Raw genomic sequence first — 24,102 nt, forward strand, 5'->3', positions numbered from 1 at the left:
TCACAGGACCCTTTGCTGGTCTCTGGCTTCCTCTCTTGCCATGTGATCTTTTCCCCTCAAACATGCTCCTGTCATTGTGACACCATCTGCCGAGAAGTGCCACAGAAAGGAAATCCCTTGCCTTTCTGAATAAGCCTCTTTCTTTTTAAAAGATTTATTTACTTATTTATTTGAAAGGAAAGAGAAAGAGAGAGAGAGATTCTCTTCCATCTGCTGGTTCACTTCCCAAATGCCCATCACAGCTGGAGCTGGGCCAGGCCAAAGACAGGAGACAGGAACTCCATCTGGACCTCCCAGTTTTTGTGGCAGGGACTCAAGTATTTGAGTCATCATCCACTGACATCCCAGGCACATTAGCAGAAGACTGGATGGGAAGTGGAGTAGGCAGTTCTCAAATTGGCACTCTGATATGGGTTGCAGGCATCCCAGGCAGTGCCTTAACCCGCTGTGCCATGACACCTGCCCCAACAAACTTCTTTTCTTTATAAAGCACCCAGACTCAGATATTTCATTACAGCAATGGAAAACACACAAAGATCCACATCTTGGTGATCTAGATGTAGCGTTACTCTCTTTTACCACCAGATGGTGCTTTATGTACAGCTAGTGTAACAGGGATCTTGGAGTTCTTAAACACCTGCAGGATTAAAAGCTCATTTGCTTAACAATGATTAAATAAATATTGAGGAAATGAGGGCGCAGATGAGGGACCCTTAACCTCTACATCTGTACAGATAGGGTGGGAAAGGTTTCCTAACAACAGCTGAGACTTGGGTGCAGGGACAAGCTAGCATTTGGGAGAGGAATTCCAATTTAAGAATCTCTCTAAGTAGAGTCTTGAGAAAACACAATGCCTTCTAGAAATAGCAAATGGTGCATTGGGAATGGAGAGAAGCAGAGTGCCCCCGGTAGAGGAAACAGGATGAACAAAGGTGTGTAAAATGTGTGCATAGATTTAGATAAAATGGTAGCTACTTAATTGTCTAGCTTATTACTGAGATTGTCTAAATTTTGTACCCTATGTCCTGACCTTGTAGAAGCAGATCATCTCTTTTGAATTACTACCTTGTTTCTGCCCCTCAGAATCCCCCCTGCTTCCTTTAGACAGTCTTTGTTCTCCAGCCTCCCCATTTTCTTGTTCTCTGTACTAGAAGTATACTGGAACAGGCTCATTGCAAAACAGGTATTGTCTTAAGTACATTGCCCTCCAAATGTTTATGGAACACTTATGCTCTTTATATGGCAGCACAAGAAAAACTCCAACTCTTAAGGATTGATGCATGCATTCTGTTTGTATCCTATCTCATTACTTAAGCAAACATTATGTATTGGGTCCTTATGATATGTCAGATACTGTGTTACCACTTTATAAATGTAATTTAATCCACATACAACCTGGAATTATCATGATTCTCATTTTATGGACAGTAAAATTGGAACACAAAAAATAAAACCACTTGTCACAGGGTTTCAGAATAGAAAATAAAAGGCCTAGGATTTAGTATTCCTCTGAAGAGTCTCTTCTTTGTATTATTCAGATCTGCTCAGATGTAATCTCAGAGAAGCCTACACTGACCTATCTAAAGTAGCCATCTGACTCTGCAACCAATTGTCCTGTCTTATTTTACTTTGTAGCAGCATTACCTTGTTTATATTTTTATTGTCTGTATCCCTACCAGACCGCCATCGCTGTAAGAGCAGGCTCTTGGTGTGTTTGATACTTTTACACCACTACTAGGTTAGAGTCTGGCATATCATAGGTAGCTCAACAAATTTTTGTTGAATGGTCGACTCTCAGACCCAAACTGTTAGCCTCTATGCTATATTTTGTCTCTATAGAGGGTTAGGAAGGTTTAAATTTTCAGTGCCCTGGTATGAAATAGTAGCCTGCCCAAAGTTTGGCATGCAATTTGCCAAACTATGTACATTGGTGGTCTATACTTTTAAAATTAGAGGCAGGATTTGGCACAGCAGTTAAGAAGCCCATGTTCCATATTAGTGTGAGATCCAACTTTGTTTCTAATCCAGCTTCCTGCTAATGCACACCTTGGGAAGGCAGCAGATGATAAGTCAGGTACTTGGGTCCCTGCTACCCACATGGGAGATCAGCATTCAGTTCCTTGTTCCTGATTTTGGTCTGGTCCAGCCCTGGCTATTCTGTGAGCATTTGGGGGAGTCAACTAGCAGGCGAAAGATCTCTGGTTCATCTCTGTATCCCTGCCTTTCATATAAAATAATATATAAAATTAAAAAAAGTTTAAAAGAGGAAGATAAAGAAATCTTAAGTATGTATGTATTTTAAATAATATATACCCTTGTGTGACTACCATCCAAAATATAAAGCATTTTTTAGCCTCCAAGGAAGTTCTCTTGTGTTACCTTCTAGTAGATACTTAACTGCCCCTACCTGAGAATGCTGATTTCTGTTAGGAATAAAGCTTCTATAAACATTCTTCAAGGTTTTATAGATACACTTGGTATGTTACTGGGGAGAGGATATACTGATCAATAGAACTTCTGCATCATAGGGTAGGTTAATGGTCCCCCTCCTTTCTTGAGTAGTTCCCATTTGAGGGTTCTGCCCATTTACAAAATATTATTATTATTATGTAGACTTCCTTCTATATTTAAATATAATCCTTTATTGGATGTATCTGCTTATACTGCAGATGTATTCTCCTGGTTTGTGATTGCCCATTCAATTTCCTTCTAATGTGTTTTGATAGTAAAAATTCTTAATTTTAATGAAGTAAAATTATGAATTTTTCTTTTAAAATTAGTGATTTTTCTGCCATGTTTAAGAAGTTGCTGTCTATGGCAAAGTTGTAAAGTTGTTTTTCTGTTTTCTTACAGAACTTTCATATTTAGGTCTTTCGGAGCCTTCATATTAGGTTTATGATCTACCTTGAATTAATTTTGGGGTTTGGTATAAGGTAGGGCTTATTGTTTTCCCTGTACAGATGTATAATTGCTGAAGCACCACTTCATGAAAAGACTATCATTTACCTGTGAAGTGACTCCTTTGTCAAAAATCAAGTTTAGAGGGTATTTCTGGACTGCTTTGTTACATTGTTCTCCTTGTCTTTCCTTCCACCAGCACCACACTGTCTTAATTACAATAGATTTAGAGTCATTCTTGTACTCTAGTAGTGAAGTTCTCCAACTTTATTCTTCTTTAAGATTGTTCTTGGTTATTAGGTTCCTTGCATTTCTGTCTAAATTTAAGAATCAGCCTGTGAATTTCTGCCAAATACTTCTGTGGATTTTAGTAGATTAGTTTTGCTTTGAATCTATGAATCACATTATGGGAAACTGACATGTTATCAACATCCAGAATTTTTATTCATGTGCATGAAATGGCTTTTCATTTACTTAGGCCATATTTAATTTCTCTCAGTAATATTTTGGGATTTTTATATTTGCTTTATGGACTTCTTCTTAAATTTGTTCCTAGAAATTAGACTTTTTGATGCTACTCTAAAGGATACTTTGTTTTATATTTTAAAAAATTTTATTTATATAAGGTAGACAAATTTCATGTATCTCACATATGTAGATTTAAAAGCATAATGATGCTTCCTACCAAATCTTGCCTCCTGATCATGCTCCCACCCTCTCTCCTCCTTCCATTTAATTTTTACAATGACATACTTTGTTTATTTTATAATCACAAACTTAACCATCCACCAAATATGAAGTTCAACAAGTAGTAAGTAGAAAAACCGCTGTTCCTCAAGAGTACAGACAAGGGCTATAAATAATAATCAAATCTCAAAATGTCAATTTCATTCATATACATTACATTTTTTTGTGCTCTGTATAGTAATTAACACAAATCAGGGAAAACATAGGATATTTTTCTTTTTGGGACTGGCTTATTTCCCTAAGTATAATGGTTTGTTTAACATTAAAAAAATAGTTTTTGGGGCCTGGCGCTGTGACACAGCAGGTTAAAGCCCTGGCCTGAAGCACCGGCATCCCATATGGGCACTGGTTCTAGTCCTGGCAGCTCCACTTCCAATCCAACTCTCTGCTATGGCCTGGGAAAGTAGTGGAGGATGGCCCAAGTCCATGGGCCCCTGCACCTGCGTGGGAGACCCAGAAGAAGCTCCTGGCTCCTAGCTTTGGATCAAACCAGCTCTGGCCATTGCGGCCATCTGGGGAGTGAACCTATGGATGGAAGAATTTCTCTCTCTCTCTCTCTCTCTCTCTCTCTGCTTCTGACTGTAACTCTCTGCCTTTCAAACAAATAAATATTTTTTTTAAATATTTTATTTATTTAAGAAGTAGAGTTACAGACCAAGAGAGGGAGAGACAAGAGAATGATCTTTCATCCATTGTTTCACTCCTCAAATGGCTGCAACTGCCAGAGCTGAGCGGTTCTGAAGCCAGGAGACAGGAGCTTCTTCCAGGTCTCCCAGATGGGTGCAGGAGCCCAAACACTTGGGTCATTTTCCACTGCTTTCTCAGGCCATTATCAGAGAGCTAGGTCAGAGGAGGAGGAGCTGGGACACGAACTGGCACCCATGTGGGATGCCAGTGCCGCAGGCAGAGGTTTAGCACCTTAAGCCACAGTGCCGGTCCCTGTTCCACCTCTGATACAGCTCCCTACTAATGCACCTGGGAAAGCAGCAGAAGGTGGCCCAAATACTTCACCCGTGTAGGAGACCCAGATGAAACTCCTGGTTCCTGGCCTCAGCCTGGCCCAGCCCTAGCTGTTGCAGCCATTTGGGGGGAGTGAACAAGCAGATAGAAGATCTCTCTCTCTCTCTCTCTCTTTCTCTCTCTGTGTGTGTGTGTCTGTGTGTGTGTTTGTGTGTGTATAACAATGACTTTCAAATAAATAAATCAATCTTTAACCATTCAACCTAGAGAAAAATATAACCATGCAAACTATCAAATGCAAATATTCACAGAAGCTTTATCACACTAGCCAAAGAAGTAAAAGGACCTATATGTCCATAAATGCTAAGTTCATAGGTAGCAGTTAATAGGACATCCATAAAGTGTAACACTATTGGGTAACAGAATGGAATGAACTGATACAACAACATGGATGAGCCTCAAAATCATTGTGCTGACTGATAGGAACAGGACACAGAGTATATACTGTGTAATTTCATTTGTAAAAATTCTTAAAAATAAAAATTAATTTAGTGCATCAAGAGAACAAGTTGTTGGCTGGGGGTCAGAATCAAGACAAATAACTGCAAGGTGGTATGAGAAATATTTTGGAGGTGATGGGCATATTCTGTATTTCAAATGAGGTTGTGGTTTCACAGCTAGATACAATTGTCAAAGGCATAGCAACAGAAAGAGAGAAAGAAAGATATCTTCCATGTGCCATCCTACTACCCCAAATGTCCACAACAGCCAGACTGGGCCAAGTTGAAACTACAAGCTCTGAACTTCATCTGGGTATCCCAAGTAGGTGCGAGGGGCCCAAGCACTAAGCCATCACCAGCTGTTTCCTAGGATGCATCAGTAGGAAATTAGATCTGGAGTAGCCAGGACTAGAACCAGCACTCCCATATGGGATGATGGCATCCCAAGTGGTGCCTCAACCTGCCCTGCCATAATGTCTGCCCAAAGTGCATACATTAAATTAGTGCAGTTTGGGGCCGGCGCTGTGGTGTAGCAGGTAAAGCTGCCACTAGCAGTGCCGGCATCCCATATGGGCGCCAGTTGAAGTCCAGGCTGCTCCACTTCCAATCCAGCTCTCTGCTGTAGCCTGGGAAAGCAGTGGAAGATGGCCCATGTCCTTGGATCCCTGCACCCACGTGGGAGGCCAGGAAAAAGCTCCTGGCTCCTGGCTTTAGAACGGCGCAGCTCCAGCGAACCTGCCATTTGGGGAGTGAACCAGAGGATAGAAGACCTTTCTCTCTGTCTTTCCCTCTCATGCTTTCCCAGGCCATTAGCAGAGAGCTGGGTCAGAAGTGGAGCAGCCGGGACTTGAACTGGTGGCTATATGGGATGCTGGCATTGCAGGCAGCAACTTTAAATGCTACACCACAGCACCAGCCCCTTTAGGTTGAATGTTTAGAAATGGAAGGGCTAGTCATACAGTAGGTATATGTTTAATTTTATAAGAGACTGCCAGATTTTTTTTTAAGATTTATTTATTTGTTTGAAAGGCAGAGTTACAGAGAGTCAGAGAGGTAGAGAGGGAGGGAGGGAGAGAGGGAGGGAGAGAGGGAGGGAGAGAGGGAGGGAGGGAGGGATGGAGGGAGGGAGGGAGAGAGAGAGAGAGAGGTCTTCCATCCGCTGGTTTACTCCCCAGATGGCTGCAACAGCTTGAGCTGGGCAGATCTGAAGCTGGAAGCTAGAAGCTTCTTTCAGGTCTCCCAGGGGGGCAGGGGCCCAAGGACTTGGGCCATCTTCTACTGCTTTCTCAGGCCATAGCAGAGAGCTGGATAGGAAGTGGAGCAGCCGGGACTTGAACCAGCAGCCATATGGGATGGTGGCACTGCAGGTGGTGGCTTTACCTGCCACGCCACAGCACCAGCACTCAGATTTTTAAAGTACATTAAATCACTTGATATTCTTATCTGCAGAATCTAATCTCCAATTGCTTCATATCTTCATCAACATTTGGTATTACCCATCTTTTTTAATTGTTGCCATCCTAATGTTTTAGAAGTATTTCACTATAGTTTTAATGTTTCCTACTGACCAATGATACTGATGATCTTTTCATGTCCTTGTTTACTATTTGTACATCTGCTTTTGTAAAATATATGTCCATATATTTTGCTCATTAAAGATATTGAGTTGTTGAGTTGTGTGAGATTTAAAAATATATTCTATGGGCTGGTGTTGTGATGTGGTGAGTTGGACCACCACCTGCAATGCCGCCATCCCAAGTGTTTGCAGTTCATACGCTAGCTGACCACTTCCAATCCAGCTCCCTGCTAATGTGCCTGGGGGGGGGGGGGCAGAGGAGGATGGTCTAAGTCCCATCCACTTTGGGAGACCTGGAAGAAGCTCCTGGCTCCTGGCTTTGATCTGGCCCAGCCCTGGCTGCTGCAGCCATTTAGGGAGTGAAACAGTGCATGGAGGATCTCTCTCTGAGGCTCTACCTCTGTTTTTGACTCTGCCCTTCAAAAAATGAATTTAAAAAATGAAAAATATATTCTATATACCAGTTGTCAGTATGAATTTTGAATATTTTCCTGTGTTGTGGTTCTCCTTTTATTTTCTTGCTGGTGACGTCGAAGAGTAAAGTTTTTATTTCTGATGAAATTCAACTTATCTAATTAACTTTTATGATTTGTGTTTTTTGTCTTAAAAATATTTGCTTAAGTGCAAGATCACAACATTTTTCTCATATTTATTCTATAAATTTTATAGGTTTAGTTTTAAATTTGGGTCGGTGATCATTTTAAGTTAATTTATTTGGTATGAAATAAGTTGGCTACTTCTCACAGACTGCCAAAAGTCACTGCCATTACAATTACTTCAGAATATATGTATTTATCAGTAGTCTCTGTTCAAAAATAGTCAAGTTATTCCTTTGTTTATAGAACATACATTTAGTTTTGCCTTTGTTGCACGGTGTAATCTAATGGGGAAATGGAGCAAGTAATTGTAGGTTTAGAACTTTTGAAAGTCAAAAAGTCTTCTTTCTCATTTTTACTTTTATCATTATTTCTTTAAATATATGAGGATTTCCTCTATTAACACTTATTGTAATTATTTCTATTTTAGCATAAAATTAAGACTTAGAAATGTTAATATTTTGTTCAGTCATACAGCTACATTATATTGATACCAGGTTTGAACTTCGTTTTTCAAATGTCAAATTTTCATTTAAGCTTGTGTGAAATGGAAGAAAGGTACAAAATATTTACAAGATAGGCAGGTAAGATAACATGGCTTAAATATTAACATTCCCTTTTATTCATAATAGATAATGTTACATATAGGAGTATCATTATCGTATTTATTATTCATTGAAGTCACATCTATTAAACATAGAAAAGTCTTATTATATATTATATGACTTTTATCCTGCTTGGAGTCCAGGACAGAATGGTTGACAGTGTGTTATCTCTCACTTGAAATAATCTGTTTTTAAACAGTCTGAATGGATGAATGTTCCTATACTTCTCTGGGAGCTCATTCACAGCCTGTTCTCAAGATAATTTGTCTTAATAGTTAATTTACCTTTCTTCAATTGTGTTGCAGGAAAAATGAATGCTTTTTTTTTTTTTTTCAGTTTCAACCATTGAAAGTTTCTAAACAGCTGTCACTCTGCCATGTTAATCTTTCTGTGGCCAGCCTTCCATGGCTCCATGGCCAGCCTTCTATGGCCAGCACTTAACCTTTCAGTTATTTATTTGGTAGATTTCTTCCATTGCTCAGAGATTTCTTTGGTTGCCTTCTGACATTTGGATTCTTTATAACATGTGATGAAATTTAAACCCCCTTTTTGGAAGATTTTATTTATTTGAGAGGTAGAGTTACAGAGAGAGAGGGAGAGAGAGAGAGAGAGGAAGGAAGGGAGGGAGAGAGAGAGAGGGAGAGAGAGAGAGAGAGAGAAAGCTCTTCCATCTGCTGGGTAACTCCCCAGATGGCCACAATGGCTGGAGCTGAGCCAGTCTGAAGCCAGGAGCCAGGAGCTTCCTCAAGGTCTCTCACTATTCTATGTATTTACAAACATATTTATGAATATATATATTTATATATTTATAAGTAAACTTATGTTTGAGGCAAATAAGATCAAATTACATATATTGCTATTCTTTAACTGATTTTTACTTAATGTATCCTGAAACTTTTTCAATATCAGCACATAAATAAACATCATTCTTTTAAGCAACTCTTGGTATTTGTATGTATTGTATGAATTTACAACTCAATTAGTTCCCTATTATGGTCATCTTAGGTTAATTCTAAAATCTAGTATTACAAACAATGTTATAATATACAATGTTATAATATACAAAACTATAATATACAAAACTACTTCAAAAATTTGTAAACAACAGAATTAAAGGCAAGTTCATTTTGATGCAAAAAAATTTTGAAATCCAGGCATAGGTTTTTTTTTTTATCTTTTATTTAAAGAATATAAATTTCCAAAGTACGACTCATGGGTTACAATGGCTTCCCCCCCCATACCGTCCCTCCCACCCACAACCCTCCCCTTTCCCACTCCCTCTCCCCTTCCAGTCACATCAAGATTCATTTTCGATTATCTTAATATACAGAAGATCAGCTTAGTATACCTTAAGTAAGGATTTCAACAGTTTGCTCCCACACAGAAACATAAAGTGAAAAATAATAGATGATTTTTTTTAAATGATGATGAAATCAGATCAGACCTATTGTCATGTTTAATCCCAGTGAGAGTCAAGTTGGGAATTGATCATTTCTTTTTTTTTTTTTTTACAGAAGATCAGTTTAGTGTACATTAAGTAAAGATTTCAATCGTTTGCACCCCCATAGAAACACAAAGTGAAATATACTGTTTGAGTACTCGTTATAGCATTAAGCCTCAGTGTACAGCACATTAAGGACAGAGATCCTACATGAGGAGTAAGTGCACAGTGACTCCTGTTGTTGACTTTACAAATTGACACTCCTGTTTATGGCATCAGTAATCTCCCTATGCACCAGTCATGAGTTTCCAAGGCTATGGAAGCCCCTTGAGTTCTCCGACTCTTATCTTGTTTAGACACGGTCATAGTCAAAGTGGAGGTTCTCTCCTCCCTTCAGAGAAAGGCACCTCCCTCTTTGAAGACCTGTTCTTTCCACTGGTATCTCACTCACAGAGATCTTTTTGCCAGAGTGTCTTGGCTTTCCATGCCTGAAATACTCTCATGGGCTTTTCAGCCAGATCCGAGTGCCTTTAGGGCTGATTCTGAGGCCAGAGTGCTATTTAGGACATCCGCCATTCTATGAGTCTGCTGAGTATCTCACTTCCCATGTTGGATCACTCTCCCCTTTATTTATTCTATCGGTTAGTGTTAGCAGATACTAGACTTGTTTATGTACTCCCTTTGACTCTTAGTCCTTTCATTATGATCAATTGTGAATTGAAATTGATCACTTGGAATAGTGAGATGGCATTGGCACATGCCACCTTGATGGGATTGAATTGGAATCCCCTGGTATGTTTCCAACTCTACCAATTGGGGCAAGTCAGCCCAAGCATGCCCCAAATTATACATCTCTTCCCTCTCTTATTCCCACTCTTATGTTTAACAGGGATCACATTTCAGTTAATTTTCAACACTTAAGAATAACTGTGTATTAATTACAGAATTAAACCAGTCATATTAAGTAGAACAGACAAAAAAAAATACTATGAGGGATAATGTATTAAGTTGTCCATTAGCAGTCAGGGCTACAGCCATAGTTTTTTAATAATATACATTTTCATGAACCTTTTGAAAATCCCACATATAATATTTACATATATATTTTGAAGATTTATTTATTTATAAGACAGAATTACAGAGACAAAGAGGGAGGAGGGAGAGAGAGAGAGAGAGAGAGAGAGAGAGAGAGAGACTCTTCCAACATCTGGCTCACTCCCCAAACGGCTACAATGGCCATGGGTCTGGATCAAGTAGAATCCAGGAGCCTGGAAATCCATCTGGGTCTCTCAGGTGGGTACAGAAGCTCAAGCATTTGGGCCATGTTCTGCTGCTTTCCCAGGCTCATTTGCAGGGAGCTGGATGGGAAGTGGAGCAACTGGGATTCCAACTAGTGCCCATATGGGGTGTTGGCATTGCAGGCAGTGGCTTAATGTGCCACAACACTGGCCCCCTCATATAGGATTGGGAGTTGCTAGTAAATACAGAATCCACACATCTTCACAGCATCTTTTGTCAAAAGACCTTTGACAAAAGGACAAGAAAACCCTGGAAGAAAAGTCTTTGTTATTTTTGAGCCTCCATTTACCATCTTCAATTCATTAATAGTTAGCATTCATATCCATCTTCTGGAGATATGGACAGTTTTTCCAGAGACTGCAAGTGCCATCAACATATTTAATTCAAAATCTAACCTATTGTAATAAATGAATATATTTTTATAATTCCATTATTATCGTAAGATAGAACAATCATACTGATATTGCTGCTTGAAATTTGCTGTTATTGGAACTACTGTCAAGAGAACAGTCAGAAAAGAGTTTGTCCATTGCTTGTGCTGAGCCGTCCAATAATATTCTCTGCTTATTTCCCCAAAGGATTTGAGATAGGCTACTCGGCAAGTACAAGTGCTTCAAGACCAAACACTATCAACAGTCTAAATGACAAGAGTCTGGCTGAAAAGGGAGGAAATTATTTCCCAAGAAATCAGTTTAAGAAAGGCTCAAAACTTAGTTTTAAGTGTCTTAGTATTGAAAGTAGGGAGAGTTATAGAGCTTGATATTTTATTTTTTTAAAGATTTTATTTGAGAGGCAGAGTTGCAGATAGAGGGAGAGACAAAGAGAAAGGTCTTCCATCTACTGGTTCGCTCCCCAAATGCCACTCCCACCTCCCCAGCTGGAGCTGGGCCAATCTGAAGCCAGGAGCCAAGAGATTCTTCCTGCTCTCCCATGTGGGTGCAGGAGTCCAAGTACTTGGGCCGTTTTCCACTGCTTTCCCAGACCATAAGCAGAGAGCTGGATCTGAAGAGGAGCAGCTGGGTTACAAACTGGCGCCCATATGGGATGCCGGCGCTGCAGGTGGAGGCTTAGCCTACTGCGCCAGAGCGCCAGCCACAAGTTTGCTATTTTATAACACAGAGGTTCTTAGTCCTATTAGATACAATGCTTCTTTTTATATAAACTATTTCACAATACCTTGTTATCCTGTAATGAGGTTTATAGATAGTACATTTTATCTATTCATACCATTTAAAATGAACATAAACACATAACTGTGGTATAATCAGAAATTAAAGATAAACAATGTGAGGTGAAATAGTATGCACAAGGTCTCCAGAAGGTTCATGAAAAATGTGTGTTATCAGAAAACTGTGCATGTATTTGAAATATTTTTGTATCAAAAGAAGCATGCTTTTAACTACATTTTCCATAAAATTTTTGAAGCACCCCTATAACTTCAACATATATCCAGGTATGACTGTACTGGAAGACATAATATCTCTACAAACTATATTCTTAGGAATAATAACTAAAATACAACATCTTACAAATATAGCCTAGCTCAGGGATGTTGGCTGATCAACTTTCAGCATCCTCATTGATTGTGATGATACTTTTTTTTTTAAAAAATGATGAACAATTATTCCTAAACAGTGACCAAGAATCATCTTCTCCCAATTTACTTGTATTGTGAATTCTGAAAAATTTAAGAGATATTGAAATTGGACAAAAACTTTGTATTTCCTGTAAATTGGAATTTCCCCCCAAGCTAGAATGCAGCTTTTTTTTTGTTGTTTTGTTTTTCCTTTCATGGAAGTCTGATGGGATATTTCAAAATGGTGGAGAATGAAACAATCTTTCTTGTGTAGGACTCTCTTGCACATTGCTGACAGTGTACTGTCCTTGGTCTCTGTCCACACTGTGTGTCCATAGTTCCTCCCACTTGCTGCTGTTGCTAGAACCACTTTAGCGATCAACTTTGCAGTATCTGTTAAGATTGATCACAGACATTTCTCAGAAGTCACCATTCAGCTCCTACTTACAACTAACTGTAATCAGCAATGAGTATGTACATATATCCATCAAAGGTTTTGCATGAGCAGCATTATTGCTAATAACCTCAAATGGAAGACTCAAAAGTTACTCAACACTGGAATGAATAAATACACCATTCATACAAGGGAAAAATTAGCGGCAGTAAAAAACAAATTTCTACCACAGAAACCATGGAAGAGTATCACAAACACAATGTGAGTGACAAAGTCAGCCAGAAATGAATACATACTGTATGATTTCAAAAGTTCAAACACAGGAGAAGCCAATGTGTAGTATTTGTTGGGATCATGCCTGGAGGGGAAATGAGGCACATTTTTGTGACACTGATAGCATTCCATCTCTAGACCGAATGGGGTTTCCCTGGGTGATCTTGGATAATTAGGGGCAGAGGGGAGAGTTCTGCAAGATGAGATTCGAGATGTGTATGTCATTTTCAAGTCAACAGACACCTCCGCTATTCTTCAGTCCTCCGTTTTCTAGGAGGGGAGCCCAGAAGAAACCAAACCCAAGAACAAATGCAGTTCAAATCCAAACCCTCAAGTAGATCCAGAAATGCAACTGTCCATCCCTCCACGCGAAAGGCGTTCCCAGATTTGTCCAACGTGAATACAAATTAGCGACCGCCTGAACTGCCAAATGTCTTTCCTGCCCCAGGTTAAGAGGGGAATGAAAACACAATTAATAATAAAAAGTTACTTCCCAACACCGTTGCCTTGGGATTCCGAGTCACCTGTCACCCGGACAACCTGGGGGCTAACCTACGATAGTGGGCGGGGCTGAGTTCCTGCTTTGACGCCCTAGCAACCGAGAAAGCCTTTGTCGCGTCCTAGCAACGCGCGCCTCTCTCTGCTCTGCCGGGTCTTTTACTCTCCCTGGGGTGCCTCTCCTCCTCTGGGCTCCCGCCAAAACCTCTCACCCGCGTTTCTCACTGCTCGTGGGGAGGCTTGATCTTCACACTCAGCCTCAACGCGGGCCGGCTTTCGGATTTCTGTCGTGGGAGCCGCCGGAGAGACAGAACAAGGGGGACAAACAGCAAGAAAGAACACTTAAGTTTATTTAAGAAAGAAAAGTAATGTAAAGAAACTCAAGATTTTGGTTATTTTTATTGTCAGGTCACATCCAAAACCCTTAGAAGAAGGGGGTGGAGAGTGGCAAAAACCATTTTTGTATAAACTGCATATAAGAAAGGAAGAGACGAGACCTGTTGAGGATCCAGCGCAGGGTCGACCCGGCACCAAAGATGTTGGACACCATCGTCCCTGCCCTGCAGGACCTGGGCAGGCAGGTGCTGCCCACGCTGCCGTCGCTGAGCCAGGAGGGTAAGCGGCATGGGGTTGGGGTCCTGAGGGCTGGATCTTCATCTACTTACGGCTAAGGCTGAACACTTTTTCTCTGGCTTGGCTTGGAGTAGCTAGGTTGCCTTGGCCACCAGCTGGTAATCACATCAGATCTATGCTGCTGGATGCCCAGAGTTTCTTTACTAGCTCTCCTAATCAGGACAAGGAGCCAACTGGGAGTTTAAATGAACTGAGATGATGCACACAGAGTGCTTAGCCTGGGAACTAGCAGGAAGTAAGTGCTAGCTAAAAACAACCACTCCATGGCCGGCGCCGCGGCTCACTAGGCTAATCCTCCGCCTTGCGGTGCCGTCACACCGGGTTCTAGTCCCGGTCGGGGCGCCGGATTCTGTCCTGGTTGCCCCTCTTCCAGGCCAGCTCTCTGCCGTGGCCAGGGAGTGCAGTGGAGGATGGTCCGAGTACTTGGGCCCTGCACCCCATGGGAGACCAGGAGAAGCACCTGGTTCCTGCCTTCAGATCAGCACTGTGCGCCGGCCGCAGCGCGCCAGCCGTGGCAGCCACTGGAGGGTGAACCAACAGCAAAAAGGAAGACCTTTCTCTTTGTCTCTCTCTCTCTCACTATCCACTCTGCCTGTCAAAAAACAACAACAACAAAAACAAACATCCACTCTCACTTCACTCACTGGTGCAGATGGCAACCCTTTGCCTATCGAGAAAACTTGTTATCCAGGGACCCTAAATAGTTCCTTTTCAGAATTCATGGGAACACATCAGTGCTCTTTTCTTGTCCTTGACATGTCCCAGTTTTATTAAGAGAATGAAAAGACCATAAAAAGATACTGGGTAGGCCGGCGCCGGGGTTCACTTGGCTAATCCTCCGCCTGCACAGCGGGTTCTAGTCCCAGTCGGGGCACCGGATTCTGTCCCAGTTGCTCCTCTTCCAGTCCAGCTCTCTGCTGTGGCCCAGGAGTGCAGTGGAGGATGGCCCAAGTGCTTGGGCCCTGCACCCCATGGGAGACCAGGAGAAGCATAGTGGCCATTTGGGTTGTGAACCAATGGAAAAAGGAAGACCTTTCTCTCTGTCTCTTTCTCTCTCTCACTGTCTAACTCTGCCTGTCAAAAAAAAAAAAAAAAAAAAAAAAAAGATACTGGGTGGAGGTTCGGAAGGGGACCTTGAGGCATCTCATAGAAAACGTCACTAGGCTTGGCTGGTAGCAAGACAAAAATCTGTTTTTAGCACATTCACCCTAAAGTGACATTGATATCTGCGTGTGATAGGGGCCCTTCAGAAGAAAGGTGTTCCAGTAGTGGAAGCTATTGTTGTTCTCTAGTTACTAACTTTGAAATGTTGCCTATGTTTTACCTAAAAGACTTTAGCAGAGAAAATAAATGGGAATGGATACCTCTTCTTTCTCCTCCTCTGCATCACTCTGAATTTTTCCCATCAAAATAATTCCAAAAAAAGCATTAAAGATGATGGTTTTATGGTTTTCAAAAATATTTCCCATGTTTATTCATTTATATATGTTCATTCATGTAGGTTTTTTTTTTTTAATTTTTTGACAGAGTGGACAGTGAGAGAGAGAAAGAGAGAGAGAGAGAGAGAAAGGTCTTCCTTTGCCGTTGGTTCACCCTCCAATGGCCGCCGCGGCCGGCGCGCTGTGGCCGGCTCACTGCGCTGATCCGATGGCAGGAGCCAGGTACTTTTCCTGGTCTCCCATGGGGTGCAGGGCCCAAGCACTTGGGCCATCCTCCACTGCACTCCCTGGCCACAGCAGAGAGCTGGCCTGGAAGAGGGGCAACCAGGACAGAATCCGGCGCTGCAAGGCGGAGGATTAGCCTAGTGAGCCGCGGCGCCGGCCCGTTCATGTAGTTTTGAATCCTACTATATGCTGAGCACTGGAGATTTGATGGCAAAATATTTAGAATTCAGTTTAGTGGGGGAAACTATACATGAATCAAATAATCATACATAAAATATAAATTTATAACTGAGTCAAGTGCTATGAAGGAGGAGGCAAATACTGTAATAAGAACATTTTTCCCAAAAGACTATTTTAAAAGAGCAGTTTACAGTTCACAGCAAAATTAAGAGAAAGAGACAAATAAATAGTCTGGTGCATTATCCACATCAGTATGGTTCATTTGTTAAGTGATGAGCTTACACTGACACCTCATAGTGATCTAAGGTATGCAATTTACAGTAAGGTTCATTCTTGCTATTGTATATTCTGTGCCATGTGTATAATGGACAAATGTACAATGTTATGTATCATCATTATATTATACAGAGGTCCCCAGTTTCTTCCAACTCATCTCTACCCCCAACACAGCCCTTGGCAACCACTGATCTTTTACTATCTCTATAGTTTTACCCTTTCCAGAATGTCATATAGTTGAAAATATACAGTATGTTAACTTTTAAGACTGGATTCTTTGATTTAAATTTCCTTCATAGCTTTTCATGGCTTGATAGCTCATTTCTTTTCAGTGCTGAATAGTATTCCAGTACCAGATGGACTAGTTTATTTACCCATTTGCTTTTCAAAGGATAACTGAGTTGCCTTCAAGTTTGAACAAAGCTGTTATAAACACTTGTGTGGAGGTGTTTGTGCGGACATATCTTTAATTTAGGTTAACACTGAGGAGAATGATTGCTAGATTGTATGGTAAGAGACCGTTTAGTTTTGTAAAAAACTACCAAACTACTTCCAAAGGGTCTGTGCCATGTAGCATTCTCAACAGCAAATTAAGTAAGAGTTCCTGTTTCGCCACATCATCACCAGCCTTTGGTGGTATTAGTATTCTAGATTTTAACCATTCTAATGGGGCGGTGTGGTGGTCATTGTTTTAATTTGTATTTCCTTGATCATATATCATGTGGAGCACTTTTTAATATATTTGTTTGTCATTCATATGTATTTTTGGTGACAGTCTACCATGCATGAAATGAGATAGATATCTTAAAATATTTGGTCTATCCTTGGTGAGGTGGATGAAATCTTTAGATAATTTTTATTTGGATTGTTTTCTTATTGTGATGTTTTAAATGTTATTTTTATGCTTTGGATAACCCCTCTTTTGTCAGATGTGTATTTTGCAAATATTTTCTCCCAACGTGTGGCTTGTCTTCTTCTCTGACATTATCTGTTGTGGAGCATAAGTTATGAATTTTTGAAATCCACCTTATCAATATTTTCTTTCATGTATTATGCCTATGCTGTTGTATCTAAAAAGTCACTATCATACCCAAGACCATCTAAGTTTTGTTCTATGTTATCTTCTTGGAGTTTTATTTTTATTTTTTATGTTATAGGAGTTTTACAGTTTTGCATTTTACATTTAGGTCTATGATTTTTAAAAAGGTTTATTTATTTATTTATTTAAAAGAGTTACACAGAGAAAGGAGAGGCAGAGAGCGAGAGAAGTCTTCCATCTGATGGGTCACTCCACAGTTGGCCACAACAGCCGGAGCTGCACGGAGCCAGGAGCTTCCTCTGGGTCTCCCACACTGGTGCAGGGGCCCAAGGACTTGGGCCATCGTCTACTGCTTTCCCAGCCACAGCAGAGAGCTGGATTGGAAGTGGAGCAGCCAGGTCTCGAACCGGTTCCCATATGGGATGCTGGCACTTCAGGGCGTTAATTTGCTGCACCACACACTAGCCCCAAGATCTATGATTTTGAGTTGGCTTTTGTGAAGGGTGTAATTTATGTGTCTAGATTACTTTTTTTCTTTCTTTTTTTTCTTTTTGCACGTGGATTGTTCTGGTACCTTTTGTTGAAAAGACTATTTTTGCTCCATTGTATTGCCTGCTACTTTGTCAAAGATCATTTGATTATTATTTCGTAGGTCTGATTCTGGACTCTCTAATCTGTTTTACTAATTTATTTGCCTATTCTTTTACCAAGACCACACTGTCTTGATCAGAGTAGCTTTATGGTAAGTCTTGAAGTTGGATAGTCTCAGCTCTCTCACTTTGTTCTTCTCTTCAATATTTCATTGGCTATTCTGTGTCTTCTGCCTATCTCATATAAACTTTAGAATTAGTTTGTTGATATGCACAAAATAACCTGAATTTTTTAAGAGATTGATTATAATGATAGGATTAAGAGTCAAAGGGATCACATAAACAGGACTAGTGTCTGCTAATACTAACTGATAGAATTAAGAAGGAGAGAACGATCCAACATGGGAAGCCGGATACATAGCAGACTCATAGAATGGCAGATGTCCTAAGCAGCACTCTGGCCTCAGAATCAGCCCTTAAGGCATTCGGATCTGGCTGAAGAGCCCATGAGAGTATTTTAGGCATGGAAAGCCAAGACACTCTGGCAAAAAACAAACAAACAAACATACAAACCTAAATGAAAGATCTCTGTGAGTGAGATCCCAGTGGAAAGAACGGGCCATCAAAGAAGGAGGTAGCTTTCTCTGAAGGGAGGGAGAGAACTTCCACTTTGACTATGACCTTGTCTAAATAAGATCGGAGTCGGTAAACTCAAAATGCTTCCATAGCCTTGGCAACTCATGACAAGAGCATAGGGTGATTACTGACGCCATAAACAAGAGTGTCAATTTGTTAAATCAACAACAGGAGTCACTGTGCACTTACTCCTCATGTAGGACTTTAATGTGTTGTACAATGTGAATTAATGTCATAACTAGTACTCAAACAGTATTTTACACTTTGTGTTTCTGTGTGGGTGCAAACTGTTGAAATCTTCACTTAATACATACTAATTGATCTTCTTATATAAAGAGAATTAAAAATGAATCTTGATGCAAATGGAATGGGTGAGGGAGTGGGAGATGGGAAGGTTGTGGGTGGGAGGGAAGTTATAGGGGAGAAAAAGCCATTGTAATCCATAAATTGTACTTTGGAAATTTATATTTATTAAATAAAAGTCAAAAAATAAAGAGATGTCTTCCATCCACTGGTTCACTCTCCAAATAGTTGCAATGGCCAGGGCTGGGACAGGCTGAAGCTAGGAGCCAGGAGTTTCATCTGGGTCTCCTACATGGGTGCAGGGGCCCAAGGTCATCCTCCACTGCTTTCCTTGGCATATTAGCAGGGAGCTGGATCAGAAATGGAGCATTCTGGACTTGAACCAGTGCCCATATTGGATGCCAGCGCGACATAGGGTGGCTGTGCCTCAGCGCTGACCCCTACCTACTGAGATTTTGAAAGTAACTGCAGTGGATCTATAGATCAATTTGGGGAAATTTTTTAAAAGATTTATTTATTTTATTTGAAAGTCAGAGTTACACAGAGAGAGAAGGGGGGTGGGGAGAGAGAATGAATGAATCTTCCATCCGCTGGTTCACTCCCCAATTGGCTGCAACAGCCAAAGCTGAGCTGATCTGAAGCCAGAAGCTAGGAACTTCCTCTGGGTCTCCCACACAGGTGCAGGGACCCAAGGGCTTGGGCCATCGTCTACTGCTTTCCCAGGCCATAGCAGAGAGCTGGATTGGAAGTGGAGCAGCTGGGTCCGGAACCAGTGCCCACATGGGATACTGGCACTGCAGCCGGCGGCTTTACCCACTATGCCACAGCGCTGACCCCTATTAATTAACTTTCGCAAATGATTTATGGTAAAGGGAACAGGGATAAGTTCTACACCTCAGCGAAACACATAAATTGCCTTTCATCACTGTATGTGTTCATTTTATGTTCCTGCTGCTACTCTATGTTTTGCCAATGTTTAGTATTATGTAGCTACAGTGCTTAGAAAGACCAGTCATTATTTCCCAGATGTGAACAGGGTGAAACTGTTGAATCCATGGTGGCAGGAAGGTTGCAGGTCTTACACACATAGCACGTTGCTCTTTCTGTTGCCCTAGGCTCTGGTAGCGTTTCTTTGTTCCAACCACCCTTTAACATTCTTCCTTGTATATCAGAATTTTAACTTTAGGAGATACCTTTTATAACGTCTTTGGACTTATCTTTTATTTTTGATATTAGTAACTATTTCAAGCATATATTACTCTAAAATTACATAATAGACACTTAGTCCTTTACAATGATCATATGTAAGACTCAGTATTCTTGCTGCTCAGCACCGTTTTGAATTCACAGCATGTTTAGAATTAGAAGCCAGAGGGAGGTTTCCTGAAAAAAAAATGTCTATGAATTAGTTCTTTTTTTTTTTTTTTGACAGGCAGAGTGGACAGTGAGAGAGAGAGACAGAGAGAAAGGTCTTCCTTTGTCGGTGGTTCACCCTCCAATGGCCGCCGCAGCTGGCGCGCTGCGGCCGGCGCACCGCGCTGATCCGATGGCAGGAGCCAGGAGCCAGGTGCTTTTCCTGGTCTCCCATGGGGTGCAGGGCCCAAGCACTCGGGCCATCCTCCACTGCACTCCCTGGCCACAGCAGAGGGCTGGCCTGGAAGAGGGGCAACCGGGACAGAATCCGGCGCCCCGACCGGGACTAGAACCCGGTGTGCCGGCGCCGCTAGGCGGAGGATTAGCCTAGTGAGCCGCGGCGCCGGCTTGAATTAGTTCTTTATAATAGTGATTCTTATTGGTAAGTGTTTGATTAAAGTAAGTAAATCTAGCTTCCCTTAAACTATAAAAGTAGTATATTTTTTAACCTGATTTTTCAAATGGATTAAAATTACTTTCATTTTGGGATTTAATGATATGTATTCTTTCACATTCTGGGAAGCAAGAAAAAAATTCAAAGTGGGAAATCTCAGTCTGTAAGAATTCCAAATGTATTCTGATGGAATTTCAGGGATCTAATACTTCCTAAGAGGAATTTCAGGGATCTAATGCTGTGCATATTTTCCTTTTTCTTCCATGACAATTAGAAAATTTCAGAATAATTGATTCTGCAGTTATATAATTTCGTGGAGTAAAACAATATGGTAACTTGAATATATCACCCACATGAAGAAAGACTATCCTCAAATTTCCAATTAAGCTCAGTCATGCTTTTGTGCTAGGGTCTGGTTTCTAACTCTACAGTTTCTCCTGGCCTTAATTAAATCATCTCCTCTTTGGTGTAGATTGTTTTTCTGAAACCTGAGCTACATATCACGAGTCTACATAAAAGACTTTTAGAGTCATAGACCAAGAGGTTTGACTTAATAGCATTGAAAATTCTCCATGTAAATGTGGATACTGAAATTTTGCATTAATGGTGAGTGAAGGACATTTTTGATCATGATGAAAATTTTAATTTGGCATATGATGGGGACTGATTGAAAGACTTTCTTATTTCTCAGCAGCAAGCAGTAGAACTTTTGGTTATAGGGGCAAGAAATGAAGAATGCAGTAGGATGGGGCAGAGTTGGGGTCAGTGCCTGATTATGGAAACTGCACAGCCATGATTTACTGGGATTTAGCAGAATTCTGGTCCTCCTGCTCATAATGTCATGCAGTCCTGGTTGCATTGGTGGGTGAGTGCATTTCCATCATCAAACTTGTTCCCAGACACTCGTGAGAGTAAGTGCTATTTCTCACCCACAAAACTGCCTCTCTCTTGGGCATTTACAAAAAATATTGGTAACCCTGATATAACAGAATTAAAAGATTGCAAGCTCTGGCCGGCGCCACGGCTCACTAGTGGAAGTTCTCTCCCTCCCTTCAGAGAAAGCTACCTCCTTCTTTGCACTGGGATCTTACTCACAGAGATCATTCATGTGGATCATTTTTTGATACAGTGTCTTGCCTTTCCATGCCTGAAATGCGCTCATGGGCTTTTCAGCCAGATACGAATGACTTAAGGGCTGAATCTGAGGTCAGAGTGCTGTTTAGGGCGTTTGTCATTCTGTGAGCCTACTGTGTACCTGTTTCCCATGTTGGATCATTCTCTTGTTTTTAATTCTATTTGTTGTTATTACCAGACACTTGGTCTTATTTAACAACACTCTAATGGTATTAAGAGGTTGAAAACTTAACTATGGTATTTAAAGGTAGGGTCTTTGGGAAGTGATTGGAATAGATTTAGTCACAAGGGTAGAGCCCTAAGATTGAATCCAGGTGGCTTTATGAGGAGAGAGATATCACATAGAGGTACACACATGCACTCCGCCATGATGTGGTGCAGCCAATGTGGCCCTCACAAGGGCCTGTGAAATGCTGTTTGGACCTTGCATCTCCGTTGCTTTCCTCTTTATAAAGGAGTCTCCACAAGAATTTTGTAGCAACAAAAAGACTGACTGATACAGTTCGTATTAATCACGTGGCACAAAACAAACACTTTGCAAATAGTGGCTGAATGAATCAAGAAAAAATGTTAGATTATAATTGGTTAGCTACTTATAGGAAAAAGGGAAATGTATGAAGGAATTCCTTTTATTCTAGAAAGGTTTTCTTCAAAAAGTATTATTATTATTAAAATCACATCTTTGACACTTAATGGGGTAAGCTTTTTTTTTTTTTAAGATTTATTTATTTACTGGAAAGTCAGAGTTACACAGAGAGAGAATGAGAGGCAGAGAGACAGAGGTCTTCCATTTGCTGGTTCACTCCCCAATTGGCCTCAATGGCCAGAGCTGCACTGATCCGAAGCCAGGAGCCAGGAGCTTCTTCCAGGTTTTTCATGTGGGTGTAGGGGCCCAAGGACTTGCACCACCTTGTACTGCTTTTGCAGACCAAAACAGAGAGCTGGATCAGAAGTGGAGCAGCTGCAACTCAAACTGGCGCCCATATGGGATGCTGGCACTGCAGGCAGCAGCTTTACCCACTATGTCACAGCGCCAACCCCATGGTGTAAGCTTTAGTAAGAAAATTAACTTGGGAAATGATCTTATTTCCTGTTAATTCTAACTTAATTGAGAATTTCATGTTATATATAATTTCATTTAGCTAATTTCATTTTACATCTCATATTTACATTTCTATTTATTAATACTGAGATAGTATCACATAAGTGCTGAAAACAAATTATTTGGTTTCCTTTGAATTGCAGAAGTCTCTCTTATTTGGGGCAATGTTTCAGAATTTGTGGAACGACAGTTAACCCTTCACAAGGTAGGACTTATACTTTTATTTTAATGTAGGTGTCAAAAAGATATTTCCTTTATTTTCTGGTATCAGGGCAGTAGACTATAGAGCCACTGGTTTTACTTATTAGTCCTATGACTTACAATCCCCATACTGGATTTGTGGGTAATAGGTTTAACAATTGGGGGCTTTATCCTTAAGTAATGAAGTTATAAGTTTTGCCCTTCTAGTGATACCAGGCTCTAGTAACTACTGTTTTACTCTACACTTCTATCAGTTCAACTTTTTAGCTTCCACATGTGAATAAGAATGTGCAATATTTGTCTATCTATGCCTGACTTATTTCATTGAACAAAAAATCCTCCAGTAGGAAATGGATTTTGATTGAAATTTAAGAAGACAGTGAGGAACTAAACTCACCTTGCCAAAAATAAGAAACTTTTCCCAGGGTTGGATTATTTTCTACTGTTAAGTCTCGTACTTGATGCCACAGAACTGGACAGAAAGTTTGGGAGGAGCACAAGGGAGCTGGATGTGGTAGAGCATTTATACTCTACTTAGAAGGCACATTGAGAATCCTTAGGCTGAATTCATCCTTCAGAATTATTATTTTTAAAAAACATTTGTTTATTTATTTGAAAGGCAGAGTTAAAGAGAGAGAGAGAGAGGTAGAGACAGACAGAGAAAAATAAAGATAGAAATATCTCCCATCTGCTCATTCACTTCCTAAGTGGCCACAACAGCCAGGGCTGGGCTAGGCCAAAGCCAGGAGCCAGGAACTCCACTTGCAACTCCCACATGGGTGGCAGGGGCCCAAGTACTTGGGCCATTTTCTGCTGCTTTCCCAGCCATGTTAATGGGGGCAACTTATCAGAAGTAGAGCAGTCTAGGTTTGAACTGGTGCTCATATGGGATCCTGGTGTTGCTGTCTCACAAGGATGGCCCCCTTCAAATTTACTTTAAGAATTTGAATTAGTTACCACTCCTTAAAATTAGGAGAGTTTATTTAAATTTTTGGAATTTTCTCCATTTTGTTGAAAACTCCGCTAATATAGTAATGCCAGTTTTCTATTCCTACATGGTGACACTTGGTTGGAATCCAATTTTTAAATGGATATGTACTCTAGCAATCACACACTCTGGCTGACTACCTTCGCACCCTTGCATTCTTTCTTGGCTCCTGTAAGCATTTGCTTT

General features: G+C 40.7%; 1 protein-coding gene and 1 long non-coding RNA gene across 2 annotated transcripts in view; one reads left to right on the top strand and one right to left on the bottom strand.

Moving 5' to 3' along the window:
• LOC138850252 (uncharacterized) overlaps positions 1-12,977 on the bottom strand; it is a 38,674-nt gene extending 25,697 nt beyond the window's left edge. Inside the window, exon 1 of the long non-coding RNA XR_011389997.1 lies at positions 12,889-12,977. This is a non-coding gene — a long non-coding RNA (uncharacterized lncRNA). The remainder of the gene's footprint in view (positions 1-12,888) is intronic.
• A 775-nt stretch (positions 12,978-13,752) lies between these two features.
• The window catches only part of CCDC81 (coiled-coil domain containing 81), a 62,398-nt gene continuing 52,048 nt past the window's right edge, over positions 13,753-24,102 (top strand). Inside the window, exons 1-2 of the mRNA XM_002708652.5 lie at positions 13,753-13,978; positions 22,871-22,932. Coding sequence (XP_002708698.2) covers positions 13,900-13,978; positions 22,871-22,932 — 141 coding nt within the window. The 5' untranslated portion in view covers positions 13,753-13,899. The remainder of the gene's footprint in view (positions 13,979-22,870; positions 22,933-24,102) is intronic.

Source organism: Oryctolagus cuniculus, chromosome 1, assembly GCF_964237555.1.
Source record: "Oryctolagus cuniculus chromosome 1, mOryCun1.1, whole genome shotgun sequence".
Lineage (NCBI taxonomy): Eukaryota > Metazoa > Chordata > Mammalia > Lagomorpha > Leporidae > Oryctolagus > Oryctolagus cuniculus.